Source organism: Emydura macquarii, unplaced genomic scaffold (assembly GCF_026122565.2).
Source record: "Emydura macquarii macquarii isolate MOO-44397 ecotype Brisbane River unplaced genomic scaffold, CSIRO-AGI_Emac_v2 contig_2207, whole genome shotgun sequence".
NCBI classification, from domain to species: domain Eukaryota; kingdom Metazoa; phylum Chordata; order Testudines; family Chelidae; genus Emydura; species Emydura macquarii.
Window position 1 is genome coordinate 1,785,158 of NW_027132344.1, and position 22,479 is coordinate 1,807,636.

At 38.1% G+C, this 22,479-nt stretch overlaps 1 protein-coding gene across 2 annotated transcripts in view; it reads right to left on the reverse strand.

The window, feature by feature from the left end:
• GABRG3 (gamma-aminobutyric acid type A receptor subunit gamma3) overlaps nt 1-22,479 on the reverse strand; it is a 442,295-nt gene that overhangs the window by 397,077 nt on the left and 22,739 nt on the right. For both annotated transcript variants that reach the window (XM_067559980.1, XM_067559979.1), the window contains exon 3: nt 16,465-16,532. In XM_067559980.1, coding sequence (XP_067416081.1) covers nt 16,465-16,532 — 68 coding nt within the window. The remainder of the gene's footprint in view (nt 1-16,464; nt 16,533-22,479) is intronic.

Below are 22,479 nucleotides of genomic sequence, written 5' to 3' on the forward strand. Positions count from 1 at the left end.
CCCAGCCCCATCACTCCTGCTCCCCACCAGAGGGGCCGGGTCGGAATGGCCACTGGGGATGTCAGCAGGGGATGGCTTTGAGTAGGAGGGCCTGAACAGTGCCCTGTCCCAGGCCGGAGCATGAGGGCATGGCCTCCTCGGTACGCCACTGCCGCTGCACCCACCACCCCCACAGCAGAGGGGAGTGGGGAGAGCAGGAAATGGACCCACAGACCATCCCCCCAGGTGCGCTGCTGCTGCCACTGACCAGGGTTGCTTGTGTGCAAATACCAGTATTGACTCCCAGGTGCTGGAGATTCAAGGTACATCACTGCTTGTAGGGAGTGACAAAGTCAAGTACAACCCATCACCTCCCCTCCCCAACCAAATCTAATTTGTTCCAAGAGTCAGGATGTGCTGACTTCATGTTGCCTTCACAAATGGAGCTTCATTTGTGCTGGCTTACAATGCCTAATTTACATGTGAACTGAGGCATAAAGGTGAATATACATTTTTTGGTCTGGAAGAAACCTGTCTGTCAACCCTGCTTTGATTCAGACATTAAAACATATTTCCCAGCATATATAAATATAACTCCTTACAAGTATCAGTACATATATTTCACAATGCAATGACCAGTGTGATCCTGGCTTTCACTTAAGATTTCTCATGACATTCTTTATAGATAGATACTATGAAAACAGTGTGCTAGATGTAGTGATTTGTCAGTCCCGAGAGTTGCTGTTATAGAACAGTGAACCCTTTGCCAGTTGGCACTGAGGGAATCTTAGGGTCATGGGTATAAAAAGAGGGGAGATTTATAGTGTTTCTCAAAAGGGGACACACGAAGTGTAGTGTTCTATTATGGTGCATTGCAATAGGCAAAACTGATTGGAGAGAAATCCCCAATGAATTGTTTGAATATCAACAGTAAGACAAATGAGGGTTGTTGTTTTTTTAATATTTGGTTTTAATTCTTATCTGGCTTGTTCAGGTATAAAGGGATCTATGTATTTTGAGCCCAGTATTATTAAATTGTTTTCCAATACAGTAAGTAAACATGTTATGCAATGGGTAGATCCTGTGTACATTATATGTGATCTCATGAATGAGAAGTGCTGAAAAGAAGTTGAGTTATATTTGAGCAGTGAGAGTATCATTAAAATGCAGATGGTAGGAACACATACTAAAGCAAACACAACACTTTTGTATGATTTGAATTGATGTAGAAAAGCTATCTTCCCTTCACCAAATCCCAGATCTGTCAGTTCACAAAAGATCTCTCCATTAGACTTCATTGAGACTTCTTGGGGGAGCATGGGTTTCAGCATCAGGCCCATTAGTAGTACAAATATCATGTTATTGGGAGCCCTGGGCCAGTTGCTCAGCTGATGTAAATGAGCATATCTTTACCGTCTTCTTCCAGAACCCCTATATTACAGTACTAGAGAAAATGACTTTTGGACAGGAATAGGCTAGAACCCAGTGTGTAACTCTTTACTGTTATTTCTAATATTAAGTGTTACTCTCACCACTCAGTATTATATTATATAGTACATTTTTATCTGTAGATTTCAATCCATCTCAATGTAGCTCACTGAGTATTATTCTCATTTTATAGATGAGGGACTTGACGCACAGAGAAGGTAAGTGGCTTTCTCAAGGCCGCGCAATAGTCAGATGTGGATTTTCTACATTAACTCCCTAGCTTGGTTCTTATCCAGAAACCTCGATGTTTCCTTCAGTGCTTTGCTCTTTTAAACTTTACATAATATATAGGTATATAGAGATGAAGAACAACATTGCAAAAAATGAGGTTTTATTCATAGCCAAAATGTATCAAGATTAATGGTTTAAAAAAGACACAGGATGCTGATCTGGCAAAAGAAAAGCTATTGTATACATAATAATGTGTTATGTCCTTCTCTAGGAATTTATAATCCTGGAACATTTCCATTGAATCAAATTTTTATTAGGTCAGATCACTGTTACCTATGCTTTGTATCCTGAGCTTTCTATATATATTAAATCCTGCAGTCCACCTACTGAAAAATTTCCTATTCATACGACTTGAAGTTTAGCTTGTATAAAGACTGCAGGTTCTTGGAAAAAAACAGTGAACAAAATTGGCAAAGCCTAAAATTCTTAGGGTCCTGAATTCTTATTTTAAATATCCAAATAAAAGTAGCCTGGTTTTCAGAGGAGATGAGCACTGTCAGAGCACATTGAAACCAATGGCAGCATTTTGATTTTGAACATCCAATATCAGGCCACTTTTACATAGGTGTTACCAGATTTTGAAATGGTCCTCATTATGTTGAATTCTTGACCTTAAGAATGTTTTTTAAAAAAAGGTGTGTTATGTAGGATTCCAAGTGGATTGTTAAAGTTCTAGCACTATGGAGTCTCAGTCAGAGGTGCTAAATATTCTTCAGTGTACATGTGTAGAGTTAAATGTTAAAATAATTTTTATTTGTATTATCATAGTGCATCAGAGCCCCAATCATGGATCCTATTGTGTTAGGGACTGTACAAACACAGAACAAAAAGTTGGTGCCTGTCCCAAAGTTGTGTTATCTATGCAAATGCTGTTATTTATTTATCTAAAGAGCAAGATGTGAGTATTTTTCAATAAAAATAATTCCAGGCCTATACTAGGTTTGCAGATATGGCTTTGCTTACAAATACTTCTGGTGTGAACTTCTAACATATACTTGTATACTTTGTGTATATATATATAAAATACTTCTAACAGCAAAAATGTGATTTTGCAGTATCGCTAATACCAATTCCTAGTTCCCCTAGGCCAGGTCTACACTTGGAAAGTTTTGATGTTATAGCTATACTGGTACAGTGCTCCTACCGTGGACACAGGTTATACTAGCAAAGCTGAGCCTTGTAGTGGTATAGGTTATTCCAGAGCCTCTGAGCGAAATAAGTCATACCTGCAAAAAGTAGAATTTTGCCAGTATTCTGCCTCTGCATGAGGGCTTTTGCAAAAAAAAAAAAAAAAAAAACACTGCCTAACTGATCTATTATACTGGCAAAAGCTTCTCATGCAGACCTGACTTAAACTGAAAAACAGTGTCCTTAATGTGAATATTTATCCATGCATCATAGTCTTGTTTATCACAAAATAGATAGATTTCTAAAAAAGTCTAAGGAAAAAAGACAGATCATGTGAACACAGTGAAATTTCTGAAGATTTTTTTCCTGAAATGTTTCATTGACTCACCAGTTTACCTGTTTAGCATTGCTACAGCTATTACATACTTATTGTTTTACTTTTCTGTTTTGATTAGGCTGCTCCCAAGATATGTCTAGTGTCTTTAGTGAAACCTCAAAGGGTTTCTAGATTTGTTTTTGCTTTCCCTCTCTTCTTGTCAATCTAAAAGAACTGTCCAGATGGCAAAGAAATAATCAGCCATATTTACATAAATATAGTGTCATACACCAGAGGATTAGGAAACATATTGCAGAGAAAATTAGCAATGTTCAGGTTGTCTCAACCAGAAAGTTCTTATCCATTCCTTTACATTGTAGGGAGGTCGGCCGCAAAAGTCATTAACATTATACGAAAGAGGAAGGCAGCCAATGACACTTTAGTTTAGAAACAATTAGAAAGGAACATTTAGGATGAATCTTTAAGAAAAAGCCAGATTCTCAGCTGGTGTAGATCAGCAGAGTGCCATAGAAGCCAGTGGAGCTATGTCAGTTTAAACCAGCTAAAAATCCGGGCCAAACGTTTGCCTTCACAGTGGAATGAACAATAGAACAGTTGTGGAATGAATAGTATCAATACAGTAGATACTACAGTGTCTCAGACTCAAGTCTGATTAATTGTTGCCTTGCACCTTGTGTCATCATTTACACCAAAGTGAGTACTAATCGTTCCTTTCCAGTTTAGTAGCATTTTATGCCGCCTTCCCTCTCCTGGCAGTGTTATAAATGAATACACAAGATGAAGACAATGGGGAATAATACTCAGTAAACTCGGTGCTGAGACAAATGTTATGATTTTGTTTGTTTGCTTTTAATTGCTAATCTTTCAATATGGAATATTTTGGGATAATGTCTCCAATGTATCCCTGGCATAATTCTATTAACTTCCTTGGCGATTCATTTGGCTTTTTATGGTTAATACTCTATTTTAAACGTTACAAATAGGTATATGCCTAAGTCCTGAATAAAGGCAAAGTCAGCTACTGCACCATACCTGGGCCTCTGTGTAAAGTCCTAATTGAGTCACAGACAAAAACGATTGAGTGGACTGAATTTATCCCTACATCGTTGGGCCTGATTTCAAACTAGCACTGAAAGGAAAGACATAAGCTTAGAGAATTCTGACCAAACAATATAGCTTGATGGCTCATCTCAGTTTCTAATGAACAAATGTTTGCATAATGCATGAAGCCCAATTTAGGGAAATTGAAACTACTTTGCCTTAAAGATGGCCAGATGTTTAGCAAGCATGTGATCAAATGACAATTTCACCCAGAGAAATGAAGAGCAGGACTGAAGCTGATTAATGCAGGAGGAAAACTTTCATTTTCATTTGCTATGGAGAAGACCTGCTGATAGCTCAGTGTTTGCAGTTCCTCAGTCATCAAAAGCAATAAAATTAAATGACAGACATTGTTACACAGAGAGCTGTTTTATTTACCCTGTGAGTTTGTAAGAGAATTATATTTATTTATTGGCCCCAGTAACCTGCCATAGATCAGGATGGCAAAAGATTAATACTTTATAACATGACAGAGGTCAGTATCCATTGACTCTACTAGCTACTGTTACAAGAATGATGAATTAGTTTAAGGGTGAAATTCACAGGCTCTCATGGTTACAGTAGGAGTCTGGAACCCTAGACGTTTTTTTTTTTTTTTTTTTTTTTTTTTGTTTTTTGTAGTTCCAGCTGAACCAGTTAGTCACTATGTAACCAAGGGAAAAAAAGCCACTTGTTCTTCTTGTGCCTCAATCCCTCTCTAAAAGAGCTAAACCAGAAACTACTGTTGGAGACATAAGGTTTTCTGGGTAAAAAGAGCTACTCTAGGGAGCTGGCTGGTTAACTCCTTAAACACTTGTAAAAATCCCACACTCTTTGCAAAATATGCAAAGTGACTCAGAAGACACAAACTACCTGCATGAGCGTGAGGGAGACTTCCCTGACTAAAGCTGTTCTTTCAGACAATGAGGTACTTAGTCTGAGCTTTTATTCTAGGACATGACAATGAAAATGGTCATACAGGCATAATGTGAATCCAGCCACTAGTTGACTACATGAGCTAGGGTATGGCCACTATCTGGAGAACAACATCCAGTAGCAAATGTTTCACAATGGGAAAGGTAAACCCTGAGTGTCTGTGAAATAGCCTGAGTGGACTGTAAGCGGTGATCCCATCTAAGATTCAGTAGATAGTTACTGACACAGACTGAAGGCAGATATAGCAGATTTTGAATATTGTATAGGGACCTTGCTCAGTCCAGTATGTCAGCTATGTGAATGTCCAAATAGAAATATGAGAATGATTAGCAGCAATATGACTTTGCATCATTGCAATATATATGTAACTATTTAACTTATAAAAATAGGGCTAGAAGATTGCAAAGATCACTCTCTCTTTAGAGAAGAGCAGGAGAGTAAAGCTCTGAAAACTAACAGCCACACTAGTGGAATTTTAAGAACATTTAATGATGGTAAGGGAAAGGATGAGGAGTTGTAGCTCAAAGGCATGTAGCGGTTGCATAGGAGGGAGAAAAGTTATAAATAGGCCCAGTACTTAGCAACAATTGAGTCAAGTCCTCCCCCTTTTCAGATCCAGAGTCAAAGGTGAACAGCAGTTTCAATGTTGGGATGCACCTGAACATAGGTATCAAGTAGAATTACTGTGCTTTTAGAAGAATGCTGTGTAAAGATCACAGAAAAACTCAAGGCTGCTTTTTCAAGTTGCCTTGAGAGTAATCTCCTCCCCATCAGTAGAAGGACAGGTCACTACGATTTCCAGCATGTTGTCCATCAAACAGTTCATATCAGGAGCCCTCTTTTCAGTTCTGCTAGATTTGGCTTTTTTGAGATGGAAACATTTCACCAGAGATGCTTGTAGTCTACAAGCGCATTTGATTTTTTATTTTATTTATTTAATTTATTTATTTTTGGTGGAGGAAGCCTCTAAATTCTGCTCCATTGTAACGTGAGGGTGATTTATTCAAAATCTTTTAGATTCACTCCAAAACCCCTGGGCCAAATTGCCCACTCCCACAGAAATACTATGGAAATCTAATGGAAACTCCACAAAGGTCTACCCTCTAGTCTCAAGAGAAGTAGAAAGGTTTGAAAAGTTGCAATAAGAAAAGGATCCAGAGGGATCCAGCAGAGACTTAGATTTTGTGGGGAGACCAGTGAATCCAGGATCCACTAGCATTGTATGAAACAGAACTACTTCTGCCTTCAAAGTCTAATCCTAAGAAAGGAACACTCGGAAAGAGATGGGGGCAGACAGATCTAGCAGCCATAGAACTGGCAGCAGCAAGAGGAAAATGACCCTTTGAAAACATACAAAGAACCTGGAAATTATCAGCAACTTTCGCAGCATGGGAGGCTTTTCTCCAAACCTGAGAAAGTTATAAATCACTGTAATGCTCATTTGTAACAAGAAACACATCTGACTTTTAATGAAAGCATGGTGGAGTCTGTATATATCAAGGCCTTTGCAGAAATGGGAATCACTAATATTCTGTAGATTTTTAAGATTTCAAGGACTAAACAGTCATTATATTCCTTAATTCAATAGAACCACCCCGGAGAACTAGTTGATTTGTACCAGACTGAGAGCACTTGTGACTCAAGGGACACCGTGTTAACTAAAAGTTTGAAATGTGAATGAGATACAGTTCTTCCAGTTTTGATACCAAGCCATGAGAGACTAAATGAAAAGTTGCCTGATTGGGTGGGTGGCATTCTGTCATGAAGAAAATATAAAGGGCATCCAGGTCCTCTGGGTTTTATTGAATCTGAGGTCAATAAGAACAATGAAGGGTATTGTTCTGAGTAGCTGGTGAATGGAACTGACTCCTTAGCAACAGAATATACTATAGAAAACAAGGAGAGTATTCTGTGATTCATTTGACAATTTGACCATATTCTACTCAAGTGCTCCATCAAACACTGTTGTAAACCCAGAAGGACCCTATTGACTCAACTGGAGTTACTCTAGATCTACATTGGTGTAGACAGTGTTGTTAATAGTTAAAAACCAATTGCCAAATATCATTAAGGAGGGCTGTTATCAAAATACTAGCCTCCATTGTAATGTAATACAAGTCCATTACCGAAGGGTCGTATACCCAAAAACTTTGGGTATGAGTACCTAGAATGTACACTACACCCATTGAGCAAGGTTCTTTTAAAAAAAAAAAAAAAAAAAAAAAAAAACACATTGGGAAAGGTTGGTGCAAGATGTAAAACAAACTTGAGGAGTTTGTGGACAGCCAAGAAACAGACTAATCTTGGCAAGAAGACCCAGAATTTACCCAGTGGAAAAAAGCATAGGGGTGTAAGATCCCTAACATCCATTTTACCATAGTTTTCTGAATTAAGGAAATGATCCACAAGTTGTGTGCAAGAGGAGAGTGTGCTTTTAGTTGGCATTCATTGGATGAGAAGGACACAGAAACCCTTTCTTGTTAAAAATTCTTAGAGGCATTGCTCAGATCTGAAGAAGCTAACATTTCATCCTGATTCTGCCTCAGCAATTTCTGTAATGCCCATTACTGTGGAGATTGTGCAGTCTGGGGCTCTTTTAATTGTGTTGTTAGGAATCATTTATACTATGTTATACAATACTTGCAACAAAACTAAAATGAATCGAAAATACATCTTTGACCTTCTGCAGTATCAGAGAGGTGATGAGTTCAGTCCATGGAAGTCAATGAGCTCTGGATAAGGCCCTGGCTGCATAGCTTGTGGACTGTAGTATGATCCAGCAAAATGCTTAGGGACATGCTAAACATCTTAATCACAGTGGGACTACTCATTTAAAGTTAAGCACAGATTTACATGTTTTGCCGGACTGGGAACCAGAATAGGAGTCTGGAAATCTGAAGATATAAATGTCAGGTTTATTTGAGAACAAACCCTCCAGCATTTTTCATGATCTGAACTCACTAAGTAAAATAAGCCAACCACCCCCCTTTTCCCAAGTAGTTACTGTGTGGGTAGAAAATGGAGGGAGACATCTGCAAAGGAAATGACACTCCAAACTGCAGAGTAATGACTGGCACAGTATAGTTCTGTTGTAGAAGTTGTATCTCATGCTACGTGTTGAGAATGATAAAAGAAGCTGTGACAGACAATTTCTTGTAATGTCCTGAACCAACTTTATGGAATTAAGATACATTTTATTAAATTAAGTTAAACCTTATTGAATGAGGGTTAATACCTTTGGGGTATCTTGCATTAAAAATACAATTGTGTTTGTGTTATTGTGTCATTGTATGTACCCTCTCTAGTAGGAGGGGAATGCTAATGTAATTTGATGCCATCCCCCGGTGAGTTTTGCATATATAGTTCAAAGTGGATTCTCCAAGGACCAACAGACAAAGAAGGGATTTTTGGATAAATAGCCTGTTTTTAAACTGGACCAGGGTGTCCCTCCTGATCCAGCAAATGGACAGGACCCCTGGCCCATAAAGTGTCCTGTTTCTTAGAGTAGGTTTGGAAGGATTCGGCCCGTCAGAATCCATGTTAGGATCGGGGAGAATTCTGATCAGCTTATTAACATGTTTAAGTTCTTTTAAAATGTTTTCTCTGTAATGCTTTTTACCTTAAGAATAAAATAGGGTTGCACAGAAAGTTCTGTGTAGTACCGTATAACTGTAGCATTTACAGTGGTTAACCATTTTTAGGAGAAAGCAAGCAGGTGTCCTTAGGCAACCTGTCTGTGCTAGGAATAACAGGGAAGGCAGGGAACTGTGCAACTGGAAATACCCCAGTCTGAAGTAGGGAAAGGGGAGGTGGAAACAGGTCTTCATCCAGAAAGGCAGCAGCTAGGGAACTGGAAGCCTGAGAGAGGATGCCCTGGCTGGACCACTGAGGGGAAAATACAGGTGCAGTTACTCTGAACTGTGACAGAAGCCTATAAAGAAATTGTTTTATACCTCTTAAAAAAATAAGTAGAGGTGTGGGGTGGAATACAGCAGTAATTGCAATTTTGTTTGAAAACAGGTTTGCCTTAGTACATTAAGTTGGTCAGATGATGTTTCCATAGTTGCAAATGCTTCAATGGTATATTTAGTTTGAGTAAACAGGTGTAGAGACTAAACATGCAACTGGAAGTTCAGACTTAAATACCATCCTTGGCTTGTAATAAAGAGGCAAATGTCTATTTTCAGACATCTTTAGAAAAGTACCTAGGGTGTCAGTGAAAAGAAGAAAAGTGAGCATGTGGGGACTTTGAAATTGCAGTTCAAAGAAGTCTATCAATATATTAAAGGGCATACAAGTGTAAAGGATTGGCTTTATTCTATAACACTGAACTGTGAACAAAGAGGAAATAGAGCATACATAAAGATATGAGGAAGCAAACTAGACAGTGGACACAAAAGAAAGTGATGATAAAAAGCACAAAAGAAACACTACATAAATTATATTTCCAAATTGTATGAGAATAAATGATTGAGCATTTACCCAGTGGATAAGCAATAACAACTTTATGGACAGATAAGTTAATGTTCCTCATACTTGCTCTTAAACACCCTTCTGTGTGCAGCTGCAGTGAAATAAGATTTCAGGTACTACAGCCATAAAAAAAGTACAACTTCAGCCTTTACTCATCTCGGGTTGTAACCTCATCCAATCTCAGATGCTAAGTTGAGTTAAGAGTGTCCACTGGGTGTATACACAGCTAATTTGGTTTTATAGGGACTGAATTGCCTAGTACTACGTTTCTCTCTGCCTTAGTGAGTTTCTTGAAGAGGAAGATGTTGGAAAACAAATACATTCATGTAGGTTTCCTGAATTATATCTCAACTTCAACTTTCTTCCTTTCTAATTCATTCATGCACAATCCTAGGACACATCTGAAGAAAATGCACCGTGTGGTGCCACATTAAGCTTTACCGTGTATGAAGCAGCTTATGACCCTATGCTCTTACTGCAAAGAATGGGACTTGATGCATATGCATTGATTTCCTGAGCATCATTTTGAAACTGTAGCACTAAAATTGGCCAAATATTTTTAAGGTATTAAGATATGGTATGTGGCATTTGAAAAAAAAAAAAAAAAAAATGTACGTAGAAATATCAAACATGAAAGGAAAATTTTAAAAAACAAGAATGGACCTGAATGTTAATGAAAGTTAGCTTGCTTTGCTAGAAAAGAGGTCTTTCTAAACTCATTTTTTTTATTATTAAGGACATATCAATGCTCTAAAATAACAGTAAAAGCTGACTAAGTTCCTGTGAGACATCAATACCACATCTTACAAGTCATAATCCCTTATGATATTTCATTATGAAGTGGCTAGTGATGGGTTTCTGTAACTTATCTGTATAAAAAGATATGATGAGACAAAAGTTAAAGGGACATAATGTACAAATGGAAAATTCTAATGTAGTTTCATTTGAAATGCCTAGTGGCAGTTCCCTAACCAGCCAGCTAATGTGTCTTTTAACCGTCACAGTTCATAGTCCATTTTTCACCAGTATAATTTATGTCAGAATGTTTATAAAATTGACTTTTTTTTAAAAAATACTGTCCTGCAGATTTTGGATGGGTGTGGAGATTCTACTTTTCAAAGTGCTTTTGTATAGTACTGGTCACCTCTGTCACGTCACATAACCGTTGTACCACTGGAAAACCCTTTTCTTTCTGAAGTTAATGCTATCTGGGACAAACTTTTGCATTATGCAACTGGACTGGTTTACCATCTATCCTCACAACTTCTCCTTTCTTTTTTGACTGTGCCCAGTGATTCCTCTGCTATCTAATATTACCTCTGCCGAGATTGCACCTCAAGTATTCCTCTTGCAGAGGGGGTCCTCTACACATAGATCCCACTGCCTTCACAGAATGGGGGAAGTCACCTCTATGGCACTGACCAGAGCTCATAGGACCCTCTGTAGGACCAATGATCTGCAAGTGGAAAGGTAGTTATTGTCCCTTCACAACTCTGTGGGGACGTCACTCATTGCATCTTGAAGTTGTAGTAACCCTGAAGTGGAACCTCTTCCTTTTGTAGTTTTAAGAGCAGGAGAAAGAGGTCCAAGGTCAGGAGCCAACGAAGGCATTCTTGTTATCTGGACCATATTTTATATATTACATATCTGTATCTATAAAATAGAAGCCATGTTGACAGAGTTATGGGAAACAGTTGGGGATTAGTAGGCAAACAGAAGGAGTTGGCCTGTAGCAGGTCCCCAAAAACCTTCTATTAGAGAGGCTACTGCCTGAAGCAACTTTACAGTCAGGAGAGCACAAGGACTGCAGGAGAATGCAATAGTGCTTTCCTTCCATGCCTGGGCACAAAGAAAGGGAAGGTTACCTTCCCACCATTGCATGCTCACACAGGTTCACACTCTCTGGCTCCTAACTACATCAACCTTGCAGATTATTTTATTTTATTTATTTTAGCGAATGTTGTGGGAGCTGCTTGTTCGCAGATGCAATAAATACAGAAGGCTGAAACCTCAACTGCATCCCAGAATGGAAAGTTAGCAACTGGCCCAGTTCAATGCCATATTAGTTTTCACTTCCCATAGTAAGAAACGCCCTGAAAATTTTCAAGACAAGAAAGGATTGCAATAGGCTATTCAAGTTCCATTAGAGATAAACTATTACCCAGGAGTTCTGGGGGGCACCTGTCAAACCACTAATTACATAGTTAACTCCTGCCCATTCCAGTTCTACCGAGATGGCTTAAAATTCCCATCAGATTGGTAAAATATAAAAATGGATCTTGCTTTTGGTTTTTCACATCTATACTGAGATAAAATAGTGCCAAAAATGCAGGACTGTAGTCAGAAACCATGGACTCAGGTGTTTCCTTTCAATTAATTTCATACTGTCTCTGAAGTAGTCATGTTTCATCAGCTGTTTCCTTTTTTCACTCACATGGAGAAATAATGAAGTATTAGCATTTATATTAAAGTTTGATCATAAGTAGAACAGAGGCATGTACTTTTAACGAAGCTTGATCTACAACATTTGCTCAAGCTACTTTGTAATTTAAGGAAAAGGATTTTACACCCTACTTTTTATCCACAAGATTACATCACTGATAAAACTTAAAGATATACATGAGCAGAGTTTGAGCTCTAGGAGAGAAATATACAATTTGACCCCGAGTGGTGCAACAAGTAAGCGTTATGCTTGGAAGAGAAAAGAAGATTAACTCCTTTCCACACACCTGTTGGTGAACTAATACTTGAAATACTGAAGAGGATAGAATAAATGGTCTGTTTTCACAGTGGGGAGAGGTAAATAGCAAGGATCTATACTGGGACCAGTGCTGTTCAACATATTCATAAATTATCTGGATATGGAGGTGAACAATGAAGTGGAAAAATTTGCAGCTGATACAAAACTACTCAAGATAGTTAAGTCCAAAGTTGATTGCAAAGTGTTACAGAGGGATCTCACTAAACTGGGTAACTGGGCAACAAAATGGCAGATGAAATTCAATGTTGATAAGTGAAAAGTAATGCACATGGGAAAAAACAATCCCAACTATACATTGAAAATGACAGGGTCCAAATTTGCTATTACCACTCAAGAAAGATCTTGGAGTTGTTATGGACAGTTCTCTGAAAACATCCACTCAATGTGCATCAGCAGTCGAAAAAGTAAACAATGTTAGGAACCATTAGGAAAGGGATAGATGATGCCACTACATAAGTCTATGGTAAAGCCAGACCTTGAATAATGTGTGCAATTCTGGTCACCCCTTCTCAAAAAAAGGTATCTTAGAACTGGAAAAGGTACAGAGAAGGGTAACAAAAACGATTAGAGGTATGATACATCTTCCATGAGGACAGGTTAAAGATACTAGGACTATTCCTCTTAGAAAAGAGATGACTAAAGGGGAATATGAAGTCTATAAAATAATGGATTGTGTGGAAAAAACAAACAGAGAAGTGTTATTTACCTCTTCACATAACACAAGAACCAGGGGTCATCAAATGAAATGAATAGGAAGCAGGTTTAAAACATACATAAAGAAATTCTTCTTCACAGAACACATAGTCAACCTGTGAAACTCATTGCCATGGAATGTTGTGAAGGCCAAGAATATAAGTGGGTTCAAAAAAGAATTAGATAAATTCATAGAGGATAAGTCCATCAATGGCTATCAGTGAAGATGATCTGGGATGCAATCCTATGCTCGGAGACTAAACATCTGACTACCAGAAGCTGGGACTGAATAACAGGCGGTTGATCACTCAAAATGGCCCTGCTCTGTTCATTCGCTCTGAAGAATCTGGCATTGGCCACTGTCGGAAGACAGGATACTGGACTAGATGGACCATTGGTCTGACCCAGTATGACCATTCTTATGTTCTTATATTCTAAGTGCCTAACTATGGCTTTAGAAGGCTATCTTTAGGCACCTAGGTTTTATAATTTTGGCTTTCATCTTTCTCACTCACTGACTACAGTAAAATCTTCTATTGAAAACTGAACAATATCCCTTCTGAATATTTTAATATCTTTGCTTTGTGGTGAAAAACCTTTACCACTTTTCTCTACATCTTCTGTTACTTTGCTTATTATTTAGTTGATATTTTTTCCTTCCTCAACTTCCAGCAGGGAAGCTTGGCACTAATTAAAAAGTAGCCTCATGTGATAAGTATCAAAAGAATAATGTTTATTCCAAGGCTCATCCCTAGTTTTTTAGATGCATAATTTTAACATTTCATTGAAAAGTTTTCAATCTTATACATTTCTTTGCATCCTCTCTTCTCACTGAAATCTCTCCTCAAACTTTATCTATTTACCTCACAATACAAGCTCAGGCACCTTCTTACCCTACTGTTGCTCTACTGAACATAATTTTCAGTGTTTTTACCTATTGTGCTACTGTATTTTATGGAGATGGAGTACTTACCACCAGTAGCAAGACTATGTTGTCCGTAACCCTGTAGACAGCCATGAAAGTTTAACCCACTTTATAAACATCAACATGCCAACCACACTCCAAATATTACACAGCCACATTTGGGAATGTTTTTCAAATAACTGTTTCTAATGTATTTCCTCATCAGACTTAAAGCATAAGTAAGCCAGGCATTGTTATACTGTAGAATAAATTGACTTCTAAGCGCTGCTGGCTCACTTGAAGAGATTTTTTTTTCCCCTCCACTTAGTTTGCGCAGTTCCTATAAAATTTTCAGTTAATCCATAGTATTTTGTGAAAGAAGATACATCTGTATCTCAAGCAGCACAGAGCAGGATTTACAAGCCAGTTCAAGGAACAAGGAAGAGGAACAAGAGTGGAGAAAATAAATCTTCCCAAACTAATATGACAGCAGTTCAGTTCTCTCATTCCCCTTGAGCAGGACACACACTAGATACACAGAGCCCTGCAAATCCACAGATATCTGCTTTATATCCACAGATATTTGCATCCCTGGATGCGGAGGCAGATATCCAGGGACCATTTTTTGTGGATCGCGGAGGTCATGGATTTACTTTCTGGAACCTCCATAACTTCTGATGCAGGGCTGGAGCAGCTGCCAGCCCCAGGTACGGCAGGAACAGCTGATCAGCTGTTAGGCGGCAGGCGGGGCTGAACTGCTCATGGGGGGTGGCTGACTGCAAACAGTTGATTGGCGGTGCAGATGCAGATACATCTAAAAGAGCAAGGGTGGATTGTGGGTCAGATAGAAATTTATTCTCACGGATGCGGATCCATGTATTTGTATCCGCGCAGAGCTCTATAGATACGTACTGTAATAATATGAACCAGAGGAATGCATGCAGAAGAGATCTTCCTGTAGACACATTCCTTTGATTCGTAGTTGGAGGGTAAGAATGATATATTTATCAATTTAAGAATAAAACAGATGCCTTTATTGTTTCACATTCTGTGCTTCAACTGAAAAATTATAACCAAATGTTTCACTCTGTCGCAGAATGTGACACTGATGTTCCCAGTACAGATTATTTGTTCCATCTTCACTTGTCAAATCTCCCATTTGCACCGAGTCCAGTGTTGGGATTTTTTACGTGTACATTAACAAGCCATTAAAGAAAAGCATTGGTATTCAAACGCAGAACCAAAAGTTTCAAACTCAGTCCCTTCTTCCCCCCACACCCCTCCCAAGTAAGCTGGAAGAACAATTCCACTTATTTAAAATTTATGTTACCGTTGCACCCCACAGAGCGCAATCAGATTTGGCTCGTTGGCTAGGTTTGGAACACACACAATGGAATTTTAAGTGTCTGCCCTGGAGAATTTAAGTAGGAGATTTTAGACATGAGCAGATCAAAATATTAGAAAATTTCCTTTCCTCCAATTCCTGCCCCCATTTCGGAATCACAAAGGAGAGTGTTTGGAATCAATGAATTGAAGTCCAAAGTTGTGCACACAGAAATGATCCAAGTCTACGTAACTATGTCAACATCAAGATAAAGAAGCACAATTTATAGTATGTATGTGTCACTGCAAAAACATTGAGGCCTTTCCTGTATGTTAAATAATCAACAAAACAGTGAGCTAGAAGAGAGTTTAATTTTTATGATTAGAACCAGGATAGCCTTAGTATCAGACACACCAGTAGTATCAGACACACAAACAGTGTCTCACATGCCTTCCCACAGTTCTGCCTCACTTGCCTGCATGCATACAGTACAACTAAGGATGACCTTTTTTCTCCAAAGCTCGAGGGGAAAACTGAAGGACATTATCCTCTCACTGATTTATAGTACAATGCTGGAGATCTGATAAACTCATGTAAATAAATGCACTGATACAATTAACACCGATTTTGATCCAGAGTTAACTCAACACTTATAAAGCCAAATCTTATGTATATATGTCTATATATTTCTATACAGAGATGTATAATATTGTGAAGACCTGGCTTATTTTTAAGATGAACATTGATTAATTTTACATAGAAACATTTCTATTTCATTTTTATTTCCTGTATTCCTAAACGATATCATTTAAACATCACTTGCAACATTGTCCTAAAACCACACTTATTTCATACGTGTCCTTCTGAACATCATAGCTTTATCATTCAAGATAGACCAGTATTTTAAGACAGACAGCACCCAGCGTGATACTGCTGCATTGGTTTATTTCTCCTAGGAAAGGCACAAAAGAATTGTCTGAAAAGTAGAATGATATCTGCTGACTTAGTTCTCACTGTTTTCAATCAAAACATCTCATCCTAATGGCATTTATATTTTTCCCCCTTTTAAATGCAAGTATTGATGCCAAGACAAGCAGTCCAGATAAAATAATTGTTAGCAAGACACTTACCATATTTATTGATGACACTGGGCCAATGCTGTTGACATAAATGTCAACATCAATAACTGTTGGTTTTACTGTGGAAGAAAAACAAAAGGCAGCATTTAATACTACCCTGTGAAGGACACAGCTCATCATGTTAAACTTTTTCATAATCACAGATACTAGTCTTTGGTTAAAACCAAAAAACAAGTGATAAACAAAACAGCTCACACATTTTGAAGAACTGGCAATGTTCCTTTCCATAGCCTTTCAGTTATGCTTGCTGCATATGTACTCCCTGCTGTAAATTACAGCCTGGATCCCCTTCTCTTTACAATCTCTGTTTATCTCAGTAGCAGCATGGTAAACAGACTTTTTGTGGTTACACAGTGGCCCAGATTCAAAAGCTAGGCTATGAAGCTAGAGGGAATCCACATTGACTCAACTGACAATTTATTCCAGTCCCCTCCTCAGGTAAACTACACCACCTTCCCCACATGGGCTTGCTACCCCAAAAATCTTTCTACACAAGAAAGTTTCACTAGTTTAACTGAAAGGGTTTTTTAACTGATTTTTTTCAGCCAGAGCAATCCCCCTTTGTTTGGTTTAGATTAAACTGATTCATAATCAACTTAAAGTAACCCTAAATAAGTCTGATATAAACCCAAATAAGATGGTCCACACAGCCTTTTGCACAAGTTTAACTAACTTGGTTTAAAATCACATTTAGTTAAACACTAACATGACAACAACTGTCATGTAAATAAGGCTCCCTCAGGCTGATAGTGCTAAATTGAGATGTGATCTGGTTCTTTAACAGGCCACTTAAAGCTACCACTTACCTATCTCTACTGATGAAGAAGAGCATCGGTTCTGGTATAATTTACATGGCTGGACACCAAGCTTTAAGTACGATAGGGCTACTTCAGGTGGGTTGTTCCCACCCTACTTTAATTTACATCTTCTTCTGTCTCCTCAGCATGCAATTTACACCAATCAGACACTAGTAGCCTGATAATCACTGTCTCTAACAGATCCCACCTTACTCCACATTTCTAAATTTAGCCCAGTGCAGGAATGCAAACAAATGAGACTTTAAAAGCATTTGGCTATTTTTTAAAAACGTGTGCTTATCTCATTGATTATGAAACAACCAATTCCTGTTCAGTCAATCACTATTAAAATAAACTTGTGAAAACAGAAGTTTCTAGGAAGATACAATAAGCAGAAATGGAAACCCAAAGATGTTAATCTCGGTCTATAATTCATAAAGTGATTCTGTATTTTTAAAGACGTGTGCTATATGACAGTCTGGGTTATTTAAGGTCATAAATTCAAATTCTGCCTAAAGAATTGGCTTATGGTGATAAGATTCAAATCCTACCTACAGAAATCAAAAGGAAATCTGAACTCAGTTGAACAAACACAGCTGATTAATGTAACTCTAATTATACCCAACTGATAACAAAATAGGAGTCTACCTGCTCCTAGCAAGGTGACTGGCTTCAAAATGCAATAATAGGTAGAACTGTAGAAATCTACAAGTGTCATAATGTAGGTAAGGATTGGCAATGGCAAGGAAGCATAGGCAGTTTTATTTAGCAATGACAGCTGGGCAACAATACCCTGATACTGCAAAGACATATGTACAAACTCAACATTACACACTGAGTAGATCCATTGAAGCTAATGGAACTAGCCAAAGTGCATCAAGCTAGGCATGTACGTCTTTGAAGGGTTGGGAACTAAATGATCATGCATGTTTTGAATCCACTTTATAGTTAAACTGTATTTTATATAAATATGCTATAAGTAATTAATTTACTGAATAAGCAGAGCCAAATAATCTGCTGGCATGAATGACCCATTTAAACCAGTGGAGAATTTGGCCTTCTATGTCTCAGAAATGCTAAGATGGTTTATAGATAGAAGAGAATTGAGAAGAAGCCTGCGGATGTCATGTCAGTGAAAATCAGGGTCCAACCTCAGATTTCCCCATAAAAATCCTGTAATTCCAAATAAAAAGAGAGCTGTGCTAAACTATTACATCTCCTAGGATAGGAGAAGATAGGAAGCTCCCTGGAATTAGATTATTTTCCTTGGTAGTGGCAGAAGATATAAGTGACACATATTGTTTCTAAAAATATTAACAGAAATGTAATTGGCCCTTCTGTTAAAAAGCATAGCTCCTGTAGAAGCTAAATGCATCATGGTTTGAAATGATCACAGAAGATACCCACAGGTGTGGATTTTTAGATTTGTTTCATAGTAGGAGTTTAACTCAGGGATACCCAATGACTTCTGAAATTGAAGGTTCTAGGACTATTGCACTTTAAAAAAAGTCTTGTGTTCCAAAAGACATTAGTAGGCACATTAGTAGGAGCATTGCCAGCAGATCGAGGGAAGTGATTATTCCCCTTGATTTGGCACTGGCCACATTTGGAGTATTGTGTCCAGTTTTGGGACCCCCACTACAGAAAGATGTGGACAAATTGGAGAGAGTCCAGTGGAGTGCAACAAAAATGATTAGGGGGCTGGAGCACATGACTTATGAGCAGAGACTGAGAGAATTAGGCTTTTTTAATCTGCAAAAGAGAAGAGTGTCGGGGGGGATTTGATAGTAGCCTTTAACTACCTGAAAGGGGGTTCCAGAGAAGATGGAGTTAGGCCGTTCTCAGTGGTGGCAGATGACAGAACAAGGAGCAATGTTCTCAAGTTGCAGTGGGGGAAGTCTAGGTTGGATATTAGGAAAAACTTTTTCACTAGGAGGGTGTTGAAGCACTGGAATGGGTCACCGAGGGAGGTGGTAAAATCTCCATCCTTAGAGATTTTAAAGGCCTGGCTTGACAAAGTCCTGGCTGGGGTGATTTAGTTAGAGTTGGTCCTGCTTTGAGCTGGGGTTTGGACTATATGACATCCTGAGGTCCCTTCCGACCCTATTCTTCTATGATTCTATGAAAAAGGCAGCAGGTCTCAACTGTTTCTACACACAATGCATGTAAAAACTCTCCTTACACTAATTTTCAAAACTAAACTAAGTTTGATGGAAAGAAGAAAATAGTTGCATTAGCAATTATTTCAATAAACCTATTCCATTCTGGCTGCATAATTGAGCATTTACAAATGCACATCTTAAGGGATTGATTTAGCCTTGTCTGGAGCTACGATAAAGCCTTCTTTCTTATACTAAAAAAAATGACCAGATCTCACAGTCATGTTGTTTGAGCAAGCAACTGGAATTTCTATACCACACTAAACACTGACAGTAAGATTACAAATGGATCCCCTACTTCCCAGAACAATTTTGTCAGAGGAATCAGACAGAAATAGTTCTAAAGAGCTGTCAAAAACCTTGGGAAATTATTGGCAGAACCATGTGTATATCATATGCAGAAGTGTGATTAAAGGTTGTCAGGAGATATATCAGCCTTCTCAGATGAAGTTTTTTGACATGGTAGTTTCTTCTGCTAAAAGACAATACAAATGTATCCAAATTACAGCAGTGTAATGCCGACAGAGTCGTGCCATACTGTGATATTTAGGGTTATTTAATTGCTTGCCATGTGTATTTTTAATTTTCAAACATCTTGATGTTATTTAAAAAGAGTTTATAAAGCTGATCAAAATATCTGCAAAATTAAGGTTATGTCAGGGATGAACAAAAAAAAAAATATCTATATTCCCATTGCAATTCCCATTCCATTCAACTATCTCTGCAGAGAGGAATTCTGCTCTCATCCATATCAGTGTAAGAACTAAGGCTCAAGCCTATCCCCCTTTCTTTCTACACACAAATCACACTAACCAAGGGTTTGGACCTAGAGTCCAAGGACTCCATAGTGGTGGAAGGCCCGTGCCTGCGTCATGGGAAGCTATAGTCCTGTGCAGTGTAGATGCAGCCCCACTGGACTTGTGCTCTGGAAGTCTGCATATAAGTATCCCACAATCCTACGGGCCAACTATTTGTCCTCTGGATGGTAAGGATTGGTGGACAGTCAAGTTTTCCAACACTGCACCATGAACAAAGGGCTAGAGCAGCCACATTTTGGGAGGACCCTAGGAAGTCTGGGATATGAGTGTTTGGATTTGGGCCTGCATAATGCAGTGTGGACAAAGGAGCGCCAGGCTGGGACCCAGAGTTTACCAATTCCTAATCTTGGTTTACAAATGAGTGTAGATGCTCAAGATCTAGGTTAAACCCAGAGTCTGCTAACTCAAGTTTGATTAACCTTGGGCTTACACTATACTGTTGACATACCCCTTATGTCTTGATAGGTAATCAGATGGCAAATTTAAAACTTTATTTAACAACCTATTCTTTTCGGTAAGAATCTTCACACTTTGTCACAGGAAAACTGAGGGGCATAAGATTCTGATCACTTATTTTTCTATTTAGTATTTTAAAGGATGTTGCTATTTAAAGATCTCAAGACTTTTTTTGTAGCTGCCACACAGCCTTTGTGCCCATGTCATCACTTCCATAAACAAGAGACCACAATAGGGTATTTTCTACAGAAAGCTGCAGATAGATTTCAAATATGGAGATTTTGTAGTCTATGGAGATAAAATGTATGCTGTTGCACAGGGCTCATGAATGTTTTGTATTTAGAAATCTCCTTCTCTGGAAGCTTATTTAACATCAATGGAGCTAGCTGAAATATTTCAAAACTTTACAATTCCAATGAAAAACAATATTTTTAATGTTATTACATTTCCACTTTTTTTGCTATTAGTCAAACAAGTCCAAATCTTAAATTATCCTACCCTTTCTTCAAATCATTGATGGAAATATTATGAATCAGTAATTAAATCACTTTTGTTTAAAATAAAGTTCTAATTATGTTTTTATTCTGAAAGTGTGCATATAGCCATGTAACCAATGCATAATCATATGATCCCAATTCCAGAAATCAAACTATATTCCAAGTTCTCGGTAACTTCCACAGGAGTTCTGCATGCAAGATACTAGCAGGGATAGCAGGGTAATTTGATGTTCTTGGAAATTGTTCTGTGGTAATATTCTAAATTATCTGATCATTCAAAGACTAACTAATTACCACATACATTCCCACTTTTAGACTGTGAAAGGTTGTAGTTTATATAATTACCCTATGACTGAGTAGTGATTGGAGCTGGAAGATTGGCTGGTTTTTGGTTCACTGGCAATTCTGAAAAATCAAAAAACAATTCAACCTGAATACAATTTTTTTTTTAATTTTTGGCAAATCACCAACACCATCTCCTCCTCCTGTTTTGTGAATCGTGTTGTCCCTTAGTGAATCTAGCCTGAAAATATCTTTTCCACAATTATTCAGCAGATTTGAGTCAAATCAGTGAATTGTTTCAGCCAATCCAAAACTGCATTCTTTAGCAAATAAATTATTTGTCTGAAAAATGTTGTCCAGTACTGTATTACCATATTCTCATCTAATTACATGTTTGTCCCTCTAAAATAAGTTGCTACTGCTACAAAAATCTCTTTATAAAAATATGTCCGGTAAATGTAAATGATTTTTAAATGGTGTTGGGCAATGTGGGATACCTACCCACTCATACAGCTCAAGACTTCACCCCCCATATTTTTGCACCAAATTATCCCATTACAGCAATCACATATCTGTGATGCTGGCAGATTGGTGCCATCTCATGCCCAGATCCCTAGGCCTCTCTGAACATTGGTTTCCAGCAATGCATTTGTCAATCTGGCTCTCCTGTGTGTTAGTGTTGTTAAAGTAGATATCAGACTTATCAAAGTGTTTTTAGTATTTAGACTTTATGAAATGCTTATGAGCTGCTGCACATATTAATCTTACTTATAACATCTGTATCCCATGTTATAAAGTAACATTAAAGTGTTTGCTCTAAAACTCTAAACCCCCCCAGTCAGGGAAAAAGAATTACATCAAGTGTGAAATACTAGTTTACCACAAGAGGTGTCATCTCTTCTCCAGCAAAAGAAGGCCTATAGACACCAGACAAACCACTGTGGAACATCAGTGTACAAAAGACTTGGCTGATTGCTCCCCCTGTATCCATGAAGAA